The sequence below is a fragment of the Carya illinoinensis genome, chromosome 2 (assembly GCF_018687715.1).
Source record: "Carya illinoinensis cultivar Pawnee chromosome 2, C.illinoinensisPawnee_v1, whole genome shotgun sequence".
Taxonomy (NCBI): Eukaryota; Viridiplantae; Streptophyta; class Magnoliopsida; order Fagales; family Juglandaceae; genus Carya; species Carya illinoinensis.
This window is the reverse complement of record NC_056753.1, coordinates 35,966,773-35,987,125: the sequence shown is the minus strand read 5'-3', so window position 1 is coordinate 35,987,125 and position 20,353 is coordinate 35,966,773. Positions and strand designations below refer to the sequence as shown.

At 35.3% G+C, this 20,353-nt stretch overlaps 1 protein-coding gene across 1 annotated transcript; it reads right to left on the bottom strand.

Annotated features, from left to right (window-relative positions):
- Window positions 1-959: 959 nt before the first annotated feature.
- On the bottom strand, window positions 960-7,893 carry LOC122301423 (pumilio homolog 1-like). Its single transcript, XM_043112777.1, has 9 exons — window positions 6,804-7,893; window positions 4,446-5,992; window positions 4,221-4,362; window positions 4,021-4,128; window positions 3,191-3,403; window positions 2,988-3,098; window positions 2,399-2,593; window positions 1,673-1,847; window positions 960-1,384 (listed from the first exon to the last, which is right to left on the bottom strand). Exons 1-9 carry the CDS (start codon window positions 7,428-7,430, stop codon window positions 1,338-1,340), a joined length of 3,165 nt encoding a protein of 1,054 aa, XP_042968711.1. The 5' UTR covers window positions 7,431-7,893; the 3' UTR covers window positions 960-1,337.
- Window positions 7,894-20,353: the final 12,460 nt, after the last annotated feature.

Sequence of the window (20,353 nt, the reverse complement as noted above, 5' to 3'; positions counted from 1 at the left end):
TTCACCAAAACTAATACAATATTCCTGTTTCAAATCTTCCTCGATGTACTTCGACGACTAGTGTAAAATATAGCAGTTGGGAACTTACATTATCGTCTGTTTGATGTTTGGATGAGGGTTTTAACTCATAATAGTGAAGTGAGAACAACTGCAAGGAAAGCATATGGCCTGGAGTTATTGGCACTGCAGGCCCACTCCAGGCCAACCACCCCCCAAAGCTGGTGGCTTGCATCTCTATAGTGGTGAGCACATAGCCCTAGGTGGTGTGGCTGCAAGAGCGCTTGTTTGCCACAAAGTCTACTGCTGTACCGGGGACTTCGAGAATCCAAAGAACTGCAAGCCAACGGTATTTGCTCGACTTTTCAAGGCCATTTGCGTTATGCATACGATATCTCTACGGCGCTTAAGACATGCAAGGGCTCCTCGAGTCCTCGGTATGCGATGACGTTTTGCCCTCCTAACTAATGGATGATTTAAGCAGGTAAATTCATACCATATAGTCTATGTTTACTGGCATCGTTATCACTGACGTCCACGGAATTTATGATTCAAGTTTTTCTATGTCGTGGGGATTAGAGTTTGATATTTTTGGAAGTTGGTATTCCTAAACAACAGATGCACAAGTTCTCTCTTCGGCACAACCCACTTCAAATTCCCCCCGCATTTTGCATCCTAAAAGCCTACTTGGTTTAGGGTAACCATAAACACCTATCTTTACTACTTTTCTATGCAGATCATTGAAACGTAAACTAGAGGAGGCACGTCTAGAAGATCGATAACCTGGTTTAAGGTACCGCCTCGCAAGTATTTATAGAATAAAAAAAATCAAATTGGTCAAGAAATCAATCACCACATTCGATCCAAGTCACCTACCAATTGATGACAATATAGAAGCAAAGTATAGCCAAAGCATAACTAGCATCATTTCAAAGGCACAACACATGCCACAGCCATATGAGTGGGGGAAAAGGTTCTTTAAATTAAAGACAATAATCAAATTCCATACTTCAGAAAAATTCTGGTAACATTTTGTACAGTCGTGGCTCCAAATCCGCTATCTCATCCCTTTTTACACATTAAAAACTCGTACACTAATTTTTATCTTCTCTGCAGCAGGCATCAGGTACGTTCACCATCGGGGGGGTCTCAACTTACCCGTTTCTAAGTATATCCTCAAACTAACAATGTACAGTTTTAAGTACAAGCACCAATTTTTATTTTCAATCGGCTCCTATCTATATGAAAAGATAGAACGAGCCAATAGTAGATATAAGATGAAAAAGAAATAGAGAGGGTGCTCATACTATCCTCAGTTAGCTGTACAAGAACTTCGTTTCCTATGCCATCTGAGCAGGATGCGGATTCATAATGCTAATCCTCCTTTCTGCAAAAAGATTTAAGCAGCCAGTTAGAAAGTTTTTACATGCTAATTATGCATTTAAGGTAAAACATTAATTCACCTAAATTTACAAGAATCTAAACTTTTAAACTGAGAAGAAGAGTAAAATACTAGACATATAACTAAAAATATCAGTTGCTCACCAACGCTCAAATCAATTGACAAGCAATGAACCTTTTAAAGATAACGGGGTGAAGAAAAACTAAAGCAAACAGATTATTTATTCTCGTCATGTACAAGTAAATAGCAGAATTAATTAATTAACAAAAATACCTCCAGCTGCAACAAGTTTCTCCACACGCGCAACTATATGCTTCCCATATGTATACTTCTTAAGAGCATTCAGATGGACCTTTATTCGGTTAAGTATCAGTTCAAGTTGCTGGTCATCACAAGTTTCCAACACTTTCTGTACAACATAATTTGCAAACTGGTCTTTCATCATCACCTATCCACCAAGGAAGAAACCAAAAATCAAAAACCAAATAAGAAAAGTGGAAAGTGTTAGAAAAGTTGACATATGGTAAAAACCAAGTTCAAAAAATTCAGCAAGTAAAAAATAACATAGTTTGCATACCGATAAAACCATACAAGGATGGAACCTTATGAATTGCAACATACCAGAATCACTCTTTGTTTGGAAAGGGAGAGGAAGAGAAGGAGGGGGGGGGGGGGGGGGGGGGGGGGGGGGTTGGCGGGTGGGGCCATGGAACACCCTTAGCTTTTATCAGCAGAAACCTTCAACAATCTAGGTTAACAATTCAAACTAGCACAATTGGCCCCATAAATCAAAAAGTGAATCCATAAAAGCACAGGGTTAGGTTATCTCATCCACAATGGAATAATTTTAGGAGAGGGATGACAGGCAGGTTCTATTCTATTCAAGTGCACAGGAAGAGAAATATTTAGGACCTAATCTGATCAAAGAAAATATATGTTGGAAAAAGCTTCAAAAGGCTTTAGCATATTTGATCATGGGAAGCACAGCAATTAACAAACCTGGAGGGGCTCATTTTCATCAGTGGAACCAAGCATCTCATTAACGAGCGTCTGGCGTTCGGTTTGAGTTCCAAAGCTTAAACACTTTTCGATAACATTGGATGCAAATTTCTGCTGGCTCATTTGGACAATCTGACCAGTTAATTTATTTATGATAGCCGAACGTTCATGTGGCTTGCCATGCTCCAGCACATGCTGTAAAATTAGACGCAAGCAGTCAAAACACTTTTTGATAACTAAATTTAAATCTGGGTTAAACTAAAGCCAAATAATATTTTTAAGAAAGCAGCAGTAGTCAAAACACTTCATAGAACAACTGAGTTGAAGTGGTGCGAAATATATGACTGTCATCTGATGCAACTATAAATTAAGAATTCGATACTGAGTTCCTGTAAAACTAGAGATGAGTAACATATAAAACTTTTTTTATTCTCTTTCTCAGTAATGTTTAAAATCCCCACCTTTTATTGGAGGAGTTGAATTTAATTTGACTGGAAAATAAATTCATATCAATATAATCAACGTAAGTGAACCCAGATAAGTTCAAATTGCAATAGCAAGCAACAAGCTTCATAGATGTACAACAAACCTGTACGACGTAATTCCCATATTGGTCTTGAGCCAACATGATAACAGACCTCAAAACCTCATCCATCATTATTTGCTGTGTTTTAGCATCATCGCAATGCTCCAGGATTCTCTGTCATATGAAATTTATAGCACTTCAGCAATAGAATTCTTCCCTGTTTAGCACCACACACAATTGTCCACCTACAAAAACAGAAACTTTACCTGTATGACACGACAGCCATATGGATGAGTGGAAAGAGTCACAACTTGATCATAAAATGTTGAAACAATGAACTGGATGGCATCTTCAGGTATGCGTTCAATACATTTCTGGATGACATGGTTCCCATTTTGATCGCGTACGCAACGCATAACATGACCATCCAGCTCCTTGACCATTTTAGTCTGCTGATCCAGATCAACAACTTCTATAGCCTGAAGAATAGAAAACAGAATGTAAACCCTGAAACACCATTTTAAATGAAGGTCAAAAGCACCAGTACTCAGCAATCAGCATTACGATATATTTAGAGACATGCTGGCAAAAGACAATCTGAATTTTTATATCCCTAACAAGCTTAGAAAAGAAATGACTGCCTAAAAATGCAGATTCGGTATGATATAATGCATTATCATGTGTAACATTTGGAAAACAAAGAATACCAGTGCCTAGTTTAACACACCAAAACGTAAGGGCAGTTACGAGAGCCTAAATCTCTCTTTCATGCCTCCAGCTGCTTCAAAGTTAACAGGATTAGATGATTCCTGGACAGTCTAAAACTTTTCAAAAAAGGAATGTCTAATTCACCATTCTCAAAGGCCAGCTTTATAATGGTTCACACTACTTAAGCAGGTGAATGTCAGCATTAACTCAGATGAGAATCTTAACAATTTCTCAAATTACCTAAGAATATTATAATAGAACATTAAGCCTCTCTTCAACACATTGATGCAAGGTAGTACCACTACTGAAGATCAAGTAAGAAATCCGAGATAAGCAAATATGAATGATGTACTGAAAACTTTATATCAGGTCAATTGAATGACCATACCTTCTGGATAACTCGGCAGCCATACATTTGAAGGCTAAGGGTCAGCACATGACCATTGAGCTGGTCAGCCAGTTCTCTTATTTGGGACGCTGTTCCATGCTCAAAAAACTGAATACAAAATAATAACTGTGAGGTTTAATAGTTTCGCACTTTAGATAATAAAGAATACGTAGACAAGGCAAATCGGTAGACAAAATTACCTTCTGAATCACATAATTACCAAAGACATCAGTCATTAATGAAAGTGCTTGGGGCATAATTTCATCAAAAACCATGTTTTTCTCTTCTGCTGTGGCAGTTTCGAGTTTCTGTTGAATAAATCGACTACCATACTGATCGGCACTGTTCAAGAAGATTTCTATGAGAAAATTGAAATTTGAAGGTCTTCAATAAGTAACAGATTACAAATTTTAACAGGTGTATACCTGAACTCAACAACATGGCCCGCAATTTCTGAAAGTTCAAAAGATTTAGTTTTATTGCTCTTAAACTCATCTAGTAAAGTGGCTGCAAAAGTTTCATCCAAGTCACCGCTGACTTCTGACGGCCAAGCACCCATAACACCGCCAGCTAAACTCCTCATGCCAGGAAAACGCATGTTTCGCTCACTGTGCCGGACAGGACTACCTGATCCAATAGGGGAGCCTGGAAGAAGAGGACCAGCCAATGGGCTTCCAGCATATGACATCCCAAGACCTAATGCTGGATTTCCGTAATAACCGTGATTCAAGCCAGCAGATTTACCAAGGTAGGGAACACCTAAGTGTGACTTCTGAGGTGAAAGCAATGACCCCAGATAAGCTTTCTGGGCTTCAATTATATTCAGGTATGAATTACCCATACATTCTCTATCCATTGCTGTGTCATTAAGGGCAGCAACCTGCGCAGCGGCATACTCATTTGATCTCAAGTACTGAAGATACAATGGGTCCATCAGTGGCACCTGAAGGGCACTTCCTGCGGTGTGATTTGTCAGTCTGCTAATATTCTGCAAATCTGCTGCTGCCAACAAATTTGGTCCTAAAGACATACCTCCAAATACTCTAGAGTCCATGCCACTAAGGCCCAATGCAGATGCAGCGGTAGCATTTTCAAATAACGGTGGCAAATTAGCAATCCCAAGCTGGCTAGCCATCATCGATGGTGATGAAGGATTAACAGTATACCCACTCAAGCCATAGTTTTGAAATGGGGAATTCATATTTTCCAAATTCTGATTGTGAGAAGGTGAGCTTCCTCGGCCATTGAAAGTTGGTGTAGATGGTCCTTTAAAGTAAGAGTTAGCAGATGATACAACAGGCTTATGGAGTTCTATTTTCTTATCAGCCTTCAATAAATTGTTCAGATCCATCCCAACCCCACTGCTATTACCCATGTTCGGATATGATCCTTTAGCTGAATGGGGGCCCAGATGAAAATGGGCAGATTCAGACTTGTTTAAGTATGAATGTTGTTTTATATGATCCTTCTCGCCCTCCAAATTGAATAGGTCACGGTGAGCATCACTTTCATGTTGCAGTTCTGACCTTGAATTGTCTCCCAAACCATTTGCCGACAGGTTCATTCCAGACAAAGTAGCAACAAGATCAGTAGAGTCATTGAAACCAGGTGAGACACCATTGAATGAGTCTGATCCACTAAAATTTCTTTTATCCAATGAGCTAGCCCTCCCTCCTCCAACAGGTGGAATGTGAGGACTTGGTGCCCTAGCCACAAGTTGAGGGTCAGGTGTGCTGCTCCTCGACAAGGAGGCACCTAAAGCAGAAGCATATGTATGAGAAGCTGATGCACCAACATTTTGTGACCCTGAAATCCCTTGCTTATGCCCACCAGAATGCAAAGCATCCATAGACACTAATTCATGGCGCAAATGAGCAAAATGGGATTCTGAAGTCCCAACACCATTATCAAATGCATTTTGGCTGCCAGGGCGAGATGGGTGCTTAGAGACAGATGATGTATGTATATCCTCCTGCAATGAGAACAAAAGCCATAAAGGCAGCAGCATTTAGCAGGGAAAAATCAGCTGAAGTTTTCAAAAGATATTAGCACATGTCATAAACGAATCAGGGCACACGCAAATGTACATATCAAGTAAAACAAGTACCTCCTATGGGTAAGATAACAAGTTTGTGAAAATCAGTTTTAAATCCAGTTGCACTATTTTTTTCAATTTCAGCCCTCACAAAGGACATATCATTCTTTCAATTAGGTGCCTCTCCAAATTATGAACCAATTACTTCTCTGAAGGTTCTGAGATACCACCAACATTAACCCAAAGAACAGGGGCACTAAAGTTCATACTTTAGCATGAATAACTAACGGCACATCCTTCTACATCAAAAAAGAAAACGCAGTTGGTGAAGAAAAAAGAGAAGCAGATACAAACGAGAAATATAGAGCAACCACTGAAATATCTATATGGAAGCCTACAGTAGGAGAAACTAACTTCTTTTAGGGTGATCAAATATGGATAATTACAAGAACTTTAACGATTCAATAATTACACGATAGCATGAATCGGCAGATAAAAGTTATATTAACCAAACGATCTTCAATAGAACACAGAAGTTGAAATTAAAATGATTTACACTACCAAGCATATACTGTTTTAACCAATTACCGATGAACAATGCAAAAATAAAGCTAGACCGAGAAAGAAATATGAGCTCCAAGATGGCAACTTCGGACAACAAAGCGTCGCCTTAAAATCTTTAAAAGCATCCAAAACTAAAGAGCAAAGAAACCGAACAAACAAATTACATATCGCCGTCTAATTTCACCTGAATGATCTCCGCAATACTCTTCTGCCCGCTCCCTAGCCCCAAACCAGGCAAGCCAATTAACCCATCGCCAGCCCACTCCGCTGTTCCCTTCCCATTCTCCTCCTTTCTACCATACCCTGGCTGCACCGAAAAAAGCGACCGATTCCCATCCCCATTCCTACTCTCTTCATTACCTCTACTCATTCTCCTCCTATCACCGATTCCTCCCACCGCCGGGCCCGCGCCGCCGTCACTCAACCGATGTGCAAACCGCCTCTCCTCCTTCGACAGCAGCGGCGGCGGCAGCCGCGGGTTCAGATTCACATTCGAATGGTAATAATTTACGTACATGGGGTCAGCCCGAAGTTCATCCTCGCTCACCAGCCCTTGGCCACCGTTTTTCTTGAAACCCATTACCACCGAGGCATCGAATAATCCCCCAACTTCGCTCAGCGAGCCCTCGACGGTTGGTGGGGCCGACCCACTTCGGTACATACCGAGTTCCTTCTCTCTGTCTGTCAACTCCTCCTGTTGCCGTCTTTGCTCCCTCATCAACACCCCCAAATCCTCGTCATAATCGCTGTTTTTGAGCACTGATCTCACTGAAACATCGGGCGCCATCTTCGAATAAGTATCGGTGACCATCACATGAGTGAAATAGGCAGACCGAAACTGCTAAAAGATTGAAACTTTGAGCTGAGAATCAGTTCTATATTGCTGAAAAACAAATCGATTTCTCTCAAAAAAATTCGAAAAAGATGTTGCTTTTGTGCTAAAGATCACAAACCCCAAGCTCAAACTTTAGCAGTAATGAAAAAAGAGCAAGAGAACTGTTTTGGGTGTGTAAGAGTATGGATTTTGAACTCCTTGTTTGGAGTTTACTCGAAGAGGTAGAGATCAGAGTCGAGCTATAAAGCAAGTATAATTGATTATGCCTTGGGCCATTTTCAGAGAGAGAAATGGTGAGCAAGGGAGGGGAAGACAGTGCAGTGGAGAAGAGGGGAGTGATAAGCACAAGCAGTGGATGAATCTCAGCGGTTGCATATTGGGACGAACGGCTGGGATTAACTCTATTGTGATTTGTTCTTACAAGACGTCTTTTAGGGTTTTATTGCCATGATTGAATGCCGGTTTGTTGGTTTAGTTAGGTTTTTTTACTTTTATTTTCCTTTAATGCATATCGATAGTTTATATTTAGGAAAACACCACTCATACCGCTCAAATGTACTATTTTAATTTTTTTATTTATTATTTTAATTTTTTTACTTAATAATTAAGAAAATAATTTTAAATAAATTTATATTTTTTTAAAATTTAAATATATTAAAAAATATAATAATAAAATAAAAATACTCAAATATGCTAGGCAACATACTCAACAGTCAATACTAGACAACAACCTAACACTACTCTTATATTTATCAGTCTTGAGTAAGTGGAGACTGATTTATTTTTGTAGTTGTATATTCTATTTGAAAAGTTTTTATTATGAATTTTAAGGAGATTTTCAAGTAGGTTTTTACTATAGAGCGCAAGTTTGGATTGTGAGAAAGTTTGTGACTCGATAAATGTTAGAAAGTTTGCCCGATTGGTCATTCAAATGAAATTTAGACAGATAATTCACTCGACGTGTCGGTTGAACAAACAACTTGATAATTATGAAATTAGGACTTTTGCAATGTAACCATATTTAACATGAACGATATGGCATCTAAAACAACGTAATTATTCTCGTATTGTACTTTGATATTCTTCAATCAAATAAGATCCTCTAAACTTGTTATTAACATAAACACTTTACCAAACCACGTAAAAGTTTCTCACGACAATCCGCTAGTATTAATGGCCCGACTTGCAACTACTTTTTGGAAGTAGAATGATTTCATATTGTGATAATGAGCATCTTAATTGAAAATACAAAAGGAATGGAATTAAAAAATGGTGGAGATGTCAATATAAATAAATATCATTCTAATTATTACGAAATAAAAACTTAAAAAATAAATAATAAACCCTAACGTTGACGCAGGCACTTTAATTAAAAAAACAAGAGTTAGTTCTGAGTAGATACAATGGGAAGTCACTACCAGTATTCCAAAACAACTGTCATGGCATTTTCAACTCGGATTGGTTAATGAAAATTAAATAATTTCATCTCATTTAATTATTATAATTTTTTAAAATATATATATAAAATATAATAAATAATTTAATTTTTTTTAATTTTAATATAAAATTAATATTAAAATAATATTTTATTTATTATTATTCAAAATATCTAATATCATTTCATCTAAACTGTGTAACTAAATTACACATACATGAACCTACATATATGTGTGAGTTTCACATGCTAGTTTGATTTTCGATCTTCCTTATTGTATTGTTAGATAGATGACCTATAAATTTTGCAGTGGTGGAGCATTTGTTGTACGTGTTCACATGCTAGCATACCGATGATGCTACTTATAAACTCAGTACTTCGTATGAACCGTTACCCATATGGTGCATGTGGGGGACTTTGTCATTTTAACGGTTTTAGTAATTTTTGTATTTCATTATTAGAGACTTCAATCATCTATATTTTATATTCGAGTAATACTAGATACAAATCTCAAATAGACAATTTTTATTTAAATTTTTTATAAAAACACGAGTCTTACTAATAAAAAACAGTTTTTTATTTATTATTTTTTTTAATGAAGTTCACTTTTTTATAATATTTTATCTATTTAAGACTTATAGAAATTATTTTTATTTCACATCATTTTTCTATCAATTATGAATAAAATTGTTTTACATCGCAATAACAAAATGCAAGATAGGTTAAATTATGATGAGTGCTATTATACATTAAATATTAAACACTATTAAATAAGAGAAGTATAATTTGTGACAAATCTTTTTATCATCGTCTAGTATGAAGAAAAAAGCAATAGTGGATCGCTATTATCCTCTTTAATTGTGTTTGCTTTTGATCTTAAACCTTAAATTTTAATGAGCAAATCCCCAAAAGAAGAGCATGACATGGCCAATGGCCATCACACAGACAAAGTACTATAAGCGCCCGTGTTGGCCTGACACGCCATCCTGTCGAGATAGAGAAGTGACCGTCCCAAGCACCCCTTCCCCCCAAAAACAAAAAGAACTGCTCACCCCCAATAGAACCGTGACAAGTGGCCCCCTTATCACGCTTTTTGACCCTGCGGTTATTTAGGATTTGGGCGGTGGGCGACGTGAGATATTTCTAAAGAGCAATTTACGTGAAGTGTGTTACGGCGGTTTAGATGAAATAGGATGATTTAAATAATAATAAATAAAATATTATTATAATATAATTTTTTAATATTAATTTTATTTTAAAATTTTAAAAAATTAAATTATTTATTATATTTTATACAAAAATTTAAAAACATTATAATAATAAATTAAAATAAAAATAAGATAAAATAATTTAAGATTTATTAAACAAACAGAAATCTGGAGATTATATGTGTAGTTTGGCATACTTTTAATTAAATAAAAAAATATTATTTTAAGAGAAATATTTTTATAATTTTAAAAATAAAATTATTTAAATTTATATTACAATATCTAAATGAAGACTGTATGTAATATTACTTAATATTTATAAATTAGTAAAAAATATAAAAAATAAGAAAATATTAAATAATAGTTAATAATAATATATAATAAATAATAATAAAATATTAAAATCATTAGGATTTTAATATATTAAAATCCTAATATTAAAATCCTAATATTAGGATTTGCTATTAATATAATATAATAATTCTTTATATATTAAAGAATGTTTTTAAATTATTTAATATTATTTAATATTACTAATTAATATTTATAAATTAGTAAAAAATATAAAAAATAAGAAAATATTAAATAATAGTTAATAATAATATATAATAAATAATAATAAAATATTAAGTAATTACCAAGTGGATCAACTCGCCTTAAAGTAAAGGGGGTCTACGCCCACTGTTGAAACTTTCGTTAGGTCTTTTTTTTTTTTTTTTTTACATTATTTTTTTAAATATTTTTTAAAAATTTATAATATTATTAAATAATATTTTCTTAATTATTAAGTAAAAAAAAATGAGGAGGAACTCCCGGCGGATCCCTAGCTTTTTTCACAATAAATCACCTCTTCTCAACGGAGTCCGCCCAAAATGTCCAAAATAGGCATAAGCCCCAAAAAACCTGTGAAATAATATTTTATTTTATTTTTTATTTTTTTAGATGTAGGAAAAGCAATTTTATCTTCGTTATATTTGTGTTCATGTCATCTTTAATTACATCTTTTTAAGGAAAACGGGTCTATCGAGATTTTCTTTCGAAAAAGTTTATTGAATTTTTTATTTATTTTTATTTAATAATTAAGAAATTATTTTTTAATAATATTATAAAATTCTATTTAAAAAAATATTTAAGAATAAAAAAAAAAAAAAAAACATTCGGCCTGTCTGTAACTTCTCTTGTGCTGTGTCCTGTGGGGGTAGCACAATCCCCTTATTAAAATTTAAACCCAGTGGATAAGAATGATTTTGCGGACATGTGAGAATCTGTTTCCTGTTTGGGGAAAAGTCCACTTCGGTTCTAGGGGCCACGTGACTTGTCTGTGCATGGAGTGTATGCTAAGATTTTCTCTGATTTTCTGCTTATAGAAAAATGTTAAGAGAGAAAAATTAATGCGAGAATCAAAGTAGTTACGTTCATAAATATATATTTTTAAAATAAATTGATATGATTTTATATAATATGTTAAATATATTTCATAATAAAATAATTTTATAATCAAATATACCATATAAAATTACAATAGTTTATGAATTTATTTTTGTAAAATTAATTTTCAACTAAAATATTTATTTAAAACAAATGAATAATTAAAAAATAAAATAAATAAATAAGTGAACTCCTATAACTATTAGTTGTTATATACTCCAAGGGGGCTAGGTGAAGACATTAAAAATAGCTTTTGTGCTCATAAATTTCTGTTTTTGAAGATTAATGTTCACCCTACAGTACGCATCATATTTAATTATTCGCTGGGTGGGTAGCCACTCGATCGGCAGAGAAAACGGTTGAACCAACTTTAATATCTTATCTCCTGTATTTATGCCGCCTTTATTTTTTTTTTATTTTTTTATTTTCCTGATAATTAACTTGGAAGTCAGCTTAATAAAGGCGTTAGCTAGGCAGCCTGCCTTCCACTCCACTATTTAAGACTAAATAAATTTAGGATATTAAATTGTGTTAATGATAGTGTTGGTGTCGTATCAATGTATATATATAATATTATATAAATCAATTTGAACACGATTTATTAAGTTTATCTTATCAAAATTTTAAATCCTAATATGATCTAATAACATAACACATTGACACGGCATAACATGTTTTGAAATGTTAATAAATATTACGAAATAAGTTAACACAACGCAATCCGACTAATTTCAACCTGTTTATATAAATTATTTGAATAAATCTGAAATTAACCCATTTGATCTTATTAAATTTAGCATAATTTTATATAAATATTAAAATTATAATATCAATAAAAATATATATATAACTAACTACAAGTCTATAATTACAATCTAAATAATAAAAATATTTAAATTAAAATCTCAATAATTTTACTTTTATGTAAAAGAGTATAATTGTGATTTTAACTTCATTCACGAGTCAAAACATGTTAATATGTTATCAACCCGTTAAGTAATAGTATTTTAATAGGTTAACCTGTTTTGACCAATGAATCTATTCAGACTAAATCCAAATACACTATAATCGTGTTATATTCATATTGAGTTAACGAGATGTGTTGCCAACCATAATTTTAACTTTTGCAACTCATTTTTGCCGTTGGATTCGTACTCTCTCAATTACCAATATTCCTCTTCCAACACATTCTTCTTCCCCCTTTTAACATTTTCCCTTTTCTTAATTTTATTCTAATTTTCATTCAAAAATAATTTTTTGCGCGTTGATAAAAGAAAGACTATTCATCTGAGCATTAGCATAAAAAAGTTACAAATTAAAAAAACACATCATTTTCATAAACATTTAAAAAAAAACACACACACAGACATCTCTTGGGTTTTCTCCAAACATATTTTTCAATGAATCCCACCAATTGTACTTAAAAAGAAATGTTCTCGAGAATTGAAACTTCTTGTCAAAAAAACATACATGATCATGGCCATATATCACGCAAAGAAGGGCGGGGTAATTAATGTTGAAATTCTTTATAAATCGATCACCATAAGTTCATAACACGTGTATCCAAGATATATGTTAAGTGGAGAGTTTAGATGAGTCCAGATGTCCTCTTTCATGACGAACCAAAGAGCACGTAAATGCACGAGTCTAAGGCTATATCATTCATCATCGCCCTCCTCCTCCTCATGAATTTCACCGCGTTGCTAATTGGCCAATGGTCTATGTTATCCTTAATTAGTGGGAAACGGGCGTGCATGTTTTGAGATATTATGATACGGCCATCTTCGTCATGGGACATCGATCATCAATCATCATCACATTGAAAAACAAACAGGAATTAAATCAACATTAGATTAATTGGAATGCTTTGAGAGAAAATAAGGTTTGGCTTTTAGACATAGTCAAGCATTCTTGCTCCCATTGTTGGAAAAACGCAGAATAATTATTCCTGTACAAGTTGGAAAATGTGGTCCAATACAATTTCTCGGGCTTGAGGATCGCTTCCGGGCCAACAGCGACTGATGGGATGGTAAATGGACTCTAATTTACTAAAGGGTAGTGCTGCATCCAAGTTTGTCTACTTGGTGATCCTTTAGTATAAATTATATTTTTTTAAATATGTTTAAATATTTAAAAAAATAAACAAAATACTAATACATTAGTAAAATAAAATACATGAAGGGTCGAATTGAATAGAGAAATTCAGGAATATAGTATCATTTTCGATCCTTTGCTAAAACCCAATAGGGGAAATAATGAATTTAGTGTTATTCTTAGTTTTTTGTAGGCATGTAAATGCTCCGGACTGTAAATACAAGATTTGTGTGAGATCCCATACAAAGTTGTCCATTAATATTCAGCCAAGATCCGTTTAATAGAAATATAATATTCCCCGATATTTGAACTCGATCGAATACTCGATGGCTAAAGCTTGATATTAATGTACTTTTATTCATCGAAGAATGATGGAATTAATAATAACATCGTGGATACGTACCCATACGTATTAAACAGAAACAATTAACTTCATTAATTATGGATAGTGCTGTTTGAACTAATAGATGACCAATGATTGACCGATTTTTATTTTTGTTTTTTTTTCATTATTAAGCAAGTGAATATTATTGAGTTGATGTATTTTTTTGTAAAAATAAATATTTAAAGATGCTAACAAAATGAATAAAATAAAAATAAAAATAAAAATTTTGAAATGCACTTATCGATTGAATTATCGGTAGTGACATTGGTCCCAGCCAATAGCCTCATCCTAATTATAGAAGCGGTGCTACTCTGTTACATGAGTAGCACCGATTACTATTAGACACTTCTAAACTTTTTTTTTAATATTTTTTAATATATTTAAATATTTTTAAAAAATAAAAAAATACCAATACATTTAAAATCTTCAGTGCTACTCTGCTACATGAGTAGCACCGGTTACTATTAGACATTTTTAAACTTTTTTTAATATTTTTTAATATATTTAAATATTTTTAAAAAATAAAAAAAATACCAATATATTTAAAATCTTCAGTGCTACTCTGCTACATGAGTAGCACCGGTTACTATTAGATACTTTTAAACTTTTTTTTAATATCTTTTAATATATTTAAATATTTTTAAAAAATAAAAAAATACCAATACATTTAAAATCTTCATTAATCATTAAGTAATAAAAACAAAAATTCCAAGCGGTTAACTAAAGCGGTAAGTGTTGGGCTGCAATAGAGCAAATAGTGACTCAACATCAAATGAATCTTTTGCAACAAATTCACAACAAACTTACATAGAGGACGTGCTGGAATAGTGTGGAATAATCTAGAAATTCTCTTGCAACTGAATTCTTTTATTTCTGTGTGGAATATAGACTAAATCAAGTCTATAAATAGTGCAGTGTGTTGGTATTATTGTATCAAGGAAATACGAATCATGAAATGAATTCTTTTGTTCTGATTTCTTCTTTGTGGCATTTTATTAAATAGATAAAATGCAACTCTGGTTTTATATCTCTGTTATGGTACTATCAGTCAGCCGATAGGACCCCCGTTCGTCTCTGTTTCGTTCCTCATGGCCCATTCAAGTTCTTCAAAAACCCAATCTCAATATCACCTCTTCTGCCGCTCATACCATCACAGTCAAACTTACATTTACCAATTATCTACTCTGGCAAGCACAAGTAATTCCATTCCTCAAAGGCAATCAGCTCTATGTCTTTGTGGATGGATCGTGCCCCTAACCTCCTCCCACTATTGATGATGCTCCTAACCCCAACTATGAAAAATGGGTTCTTCAGGATCAATTATTAATTTCTACACTTACCTCCACTCTATCCGATAGTGTTCTTGCCCAGGTCTTGGGTCGCTCCACTTCTCATGAAGTATGGACGACTCTCCATGGCCTCTTCTCTGCTCGAACTCATGCTCATCTTATGAAAACTCACCTCCAGTTGGCCACTCTTAAAAAAGGAAATGAGTCTATCAGTGAGTATTTTAATAAAGCCACGGCACTCTCTTCGTCCCTCACTGCTGCTAGTTTTCTAATTTCATCTAGTAAGTTTCATGTGTATATTCTGGCTGGCCTTGGATCTAACTATGAATCCTTGGTCACGTCCTTCTCAACCAGACCTAACCCACTCACAACAAATCAAATCTTTAGCTACCTACTCAATCATGAATCCCACATCACTCACCAAACAAAATCTCTTATTCCCAACAATCCACTAATTGCGCACTCCACGTCTGTTCGCCCACCCATTTTTCCATCTCCACCAAACCGAAGCCGTGGTCGTGGTTTTCGGCGTGGACAAGGTGGAAGTCGTCCACCTTCCTCAAATTTCTTCTATTCTCAATCTTCAAATCGCCCTATGTGTCAAGTTTGCCATAAGGTGGGTCACACGACAATGGATTGTCACCACCGTTTTAATCATTCCTATCAATCCTCTCCTCCTCAATCCTTCTCGGCAAACAATACGACTTATTCACCCTTGCCCAGTAACCCGAACAGTTGGTTCCCTGATACTGCGGCCACCAATCATTTTACCCCTGATCTCTCTAATTTAAGTTTGGATTCATCTCCGTATCAAGGCACTAATCAAGTATGCATTGTAGATGGCTATTCTCTTCCCATACAACACTTTGGCAATGGCATTCTCCCCACCCCACATGGCAATTTTCTTATTCGTCATTTACTCCATGTTCCTTCCATTTCTCGCAATTTATTATCCGTTCATCAGTTTTGTTTAGATAACAATGTATTTTTTAAATTTAACTTTATTGGTTTTCTTGTGAAGGATTTGCGCACTCAGGCGGTCCTCCTCCATAGTCTTGTTAAAGAAGACTTATATGTGCTTCCCAATGATGTTCAGGTTATGTCTAACCCATCCAAAAAAGCTCTCATTGGTGAACGCACTTTCTCTCAAATTTGGCACTTCCGGCTTGGTCATCATTCCCCACGTATTACAGACTTCACTATTCGGCAATTTCAACTTCTAGTTACCACCAAAAATAATGTGTCTCCGTGCTTTGCATGTCTCCAAGCTAAATCTCATGCACTCCCACATCCACCATCGTCAACTTGATCCACTCAACCTTTTAAAATTTTATTTTTAGATGTTTGGGGACCAGCACATGTGCTTTCCTCTAGTGGTTTTCGCTTTCATTTGTCTATTGTTGATGATTTATTAAACATATTTGGTTTTTCCCTCTTCGTGTCAAATCTGATGTTATTCCTATATTTCTCGCATTTCTTAAATATGTCTCAAACACCTTTTCATCCAAAATTATTGAAATTCAAATTGATTGGGGAGGTGAATTCCGTCCTCTTCCAAAAATACTTCAAAATTTTGGAATTTATCATCGCATCACATGTCCATATTTTCATTCACAAAATGGTAGTATTGAACGGCGTCATCATCATATTTTAGAAATCGGGCTGTCTTTACTAGCTCAATCTTCGGCTCCTATCAAATATTGGGTTGATACTTTTCAAAATGCTGTATTTCTTATCAATCGTGTGCCAACTCCCATTTTACAACACAACTCTCCTTTCTAAACTCTTTTTCATAAAATTCCAGATTATTCATTTTTACGTATTTTTGGCTCCGCTTGTTGGCCTAATTTACGTCCATTTAATAATCATAAAATGGATATACGCTCTAAACTCTGTGTCTTTCTTGGATACATAGCTGATCACAAAGGGTATAAATGTCTTCATCCACCCACTGGTCGCATTTACATTTCACGGGATGTTTACTTTGATGAAAATGCCTTTTCTTTTGTTACCAGCACAGGTCTCCCCTCATCTACTTCTTCTTCTATACCAAACAATCCTGGGTTTCTACAGAATCTCCAGCTTCCCATAGTCTCTGGGCCTTCCTCAAACCCACGGCCCGCCAGCCCAACTTCGGATTCTTCTTCTCCACTAAACACCTCACCGTCTCATATCTCTCAAAATACAGCCTATTCTCTCGGCCCATCATCACATATTCCCCGAGCCTCTTCAGCTCGGCCCGATAATCTCCCTCATGCTCCCGATAATCACATCCCTCCTACATCTTTAGCTTCTCCCTCAAACCCTAATGTTCCTTCTTTATTCCTAGTGCCGCTACCGCCACCATCTCTGGAACTTCCTTCTCATTCTAATCCTACTTCAAACCCGAGTCATAGTACTCTCATCTCTCAATCTAATACCCCTTCTCACAATCCGGTTCATCTACGTCAACCACTTCCAACACCCATCCTATGATCACTCGAGCAAAAGCAAACACTCATTGCCCCTTGCTGCACTCTGATGGTACTATATCGTGGCCCTCTCCAAAACCTTCTTCTCATCTTATTGAATCTACACCAATTCCTGAAGAACCCCACACATACATCGAAGCCTCCAAATTTGCTGATTGGCGTGCTGCCATGGCCAGTGAATTTGAGGCCCTCCTACACAATCACACATGGACCCTTGTTCCATCTCACCCCACTTAGAATGTTCTTGATTCACAATGGGTTCTCAAGACTAAGCGCCATGCTGATGGCACCCTAGAGCGTCGTAAAGCTCTTCTAGTTGCTAAAGGATTTCATCAGTAGGCTGGTCTTGATTATTCTAAGACCTTTAGCCCTATTGTCAAACCCGTAACCATTAGATTGCTGCTCTCCATTGTTGTCTCTCGACATTGGCCTTTGCATCCAGTAACGCTTTCTTACACGGTGATCTCGAGGAGGACGTTTTTATGCAGCAGCCAGTAGGGTTTGTAAATCCTGACTTTCCTTAGCATGTTTGTAAACTCAAAAAATCCATCTATGGGCTTAAACAAGCCCCAAGGGCTTGGTTTTCCAAGCTCAGTTTGAAATTAATTGATATGGGTTTCCATGCATCTATTTCTGATTCATCATTGTTCATTTACACTTCAGATTCTATCTCTATCTATGTGCTTGTTTATGTAGATGATATCATAGTAACTGCCTCTAAGTCATCTCTCATTTCTGATTTCATCACTACCTTAATTTCTATTTTTCCTGTAAAAGACCTTGGTATGTTACATTACTTTTTAGGAATCCAAGTGTCAAGAACCTCTGCTGGTTTGTTTCTATCACAATCTCGTTATATTTCAGATCTTCTCTCATGGACTAATATGCAAAATTCCAAACCCGTATCTATGCCCATGTCCACTTCCACCAAACTTAGTGCTCTTGATGGGTCTACGTTTGAGGACCCACAACTCTACTATAGTGTCATAGAGAGTCTTCAATATCTTTCTTTTACAAGGCCTGATATCTCCTATGTTGTAAACAAGATTTGCCAAGTTATGCATTGTCCTTGCCTCTCTCATTGGCAAGCTGTTAAATGCATACTTAGGTATCTCCATTTAACAACTTCATTTGCCTTACATTTTTCTCTCAATTCATTGCCTAAACTCCATGCTTTCTCTGATGCTGATTGGGTTTGTTGCCCTGATGATCAGAAATTCACTGATGGCTTTTTTATCTTTTTTGGTTCACACTTAATATCATGGGAATCCAAGAAGCAACCTACAATTGCTCGCTCTTCAACTGAAACTGAATACAAGTCGGTAGCAAACATTGCATGTGAGCTATTATGGCTACAATCTGTCTTAAAAGAATTAGGCATTTTTCTTACTGCCCCTCCTATTTTACTTTGTGATAACCTTGATGCTACTTATCTTTTTGTGAATCCTGTTTTGCAATATAGAACAAAGCATGTAAATTTGGATTATCATTTTATAAGGGACTGTGTGGCTGCCAAGACACTCACTATGTCCTTCGTCTCTAGCCATGATCAACTTGCTGATATTCTCACTATGCCCTTGTCATCATCCCGTTTCTCCTTGCTGCGATCAAGTCTTACCACACTGCCTATGCCGCTTGACTTGAGGGGCTAATAGAGCAAATAGTGACTCAGCATCAAAGGAATCTTTTGCAATAAATTCACAACAAACTTACATAGAGGACGTGCTAGAATAGTGTGGAATAATCTTAAAATTTTCTTGTAACCGAATTCTTTTATTTCTATCTGGAATATAGACTAAATCAGTCTATAAATAGTGCACTGTGTTGGTATTACTGTATCAAGGAAATGCGAATCATGAAATGAATTCTTTCAGTTTGATTTCTTCTTTGTGGAATTTTATCAAATAAATAAAATGCAACTCTGGTTTTATATCTCTGTTAGGCTGCAAAGTAGCCTTTTCTTATATATAGTGATTAGACAGGCCAGTGAAAGAGCAAGCCTGTCCTAGCTAGACGTATACAGTGATAAATCAAAGTTTAAATAACTTAGTTAATTCGAACAAATTAATAACTGATGTCGGTCATACACATTACTTATTGACAATGTTGCAAACTGCATGAATCTCTCTCTCTCTCTCTCTCTCTCTCTCTCTCTCTCTCTATATATATATATATATATATACACACCATAGAAATACTGATCAAATAGACAACTAGGCACTGTAAAATTGCTCTTTCTGCTGGATGTTAACTAAAAAGTTTGAAGGAACATTATAAAATGTTGCGTCATATCCATCTTTATAACTTTTTTTTCATAAAAAAATAACTAGAAGACGGAGCGACCAACGTAACAACTTCCATTGGACGTGAACATAAAAGCCCATCTTTATAACTTATTACACAAAAACAGCATTTGCAAAAGCTTTTAATCGTCAAAATCAAACCAACCTCACCTACCCAAAAGAAAATTTTGGCCTTTGCCTGATAAAACGAAATAGATAGCTAGCATACCGTACATTTGAACAAACTAGTCATGTTTTACCAATCAGGAGGTTGAGCAAACGATCGTCAAGGAAATCAGTGCTAATT

Bases quoted from the DNA above. Each gene is read 5' to 3' on its own strand.
- LOC122301423 (XM_043112777.1), bottom strand. From the start codon at position 7,430: ATGGTCACCGATACTTATTCGAAGATGGCGCCCGATGTTTCAGTGAGA. The intron at 3,404-4,020 runs GTATGGTCATTC...TCTATTCTTCAG, and splicing joins GCTGCCGAGTTATCCAGAAG to GCTATAGAAGTTGTTGATCT. The intron at 1,848-2,398 runs GTTTGTTAATTG...CTTGGTGGATAG, and splicing joins ATGAAAATGAGCCCCTCCAG to GTGATGATGAAAGACCAGTT.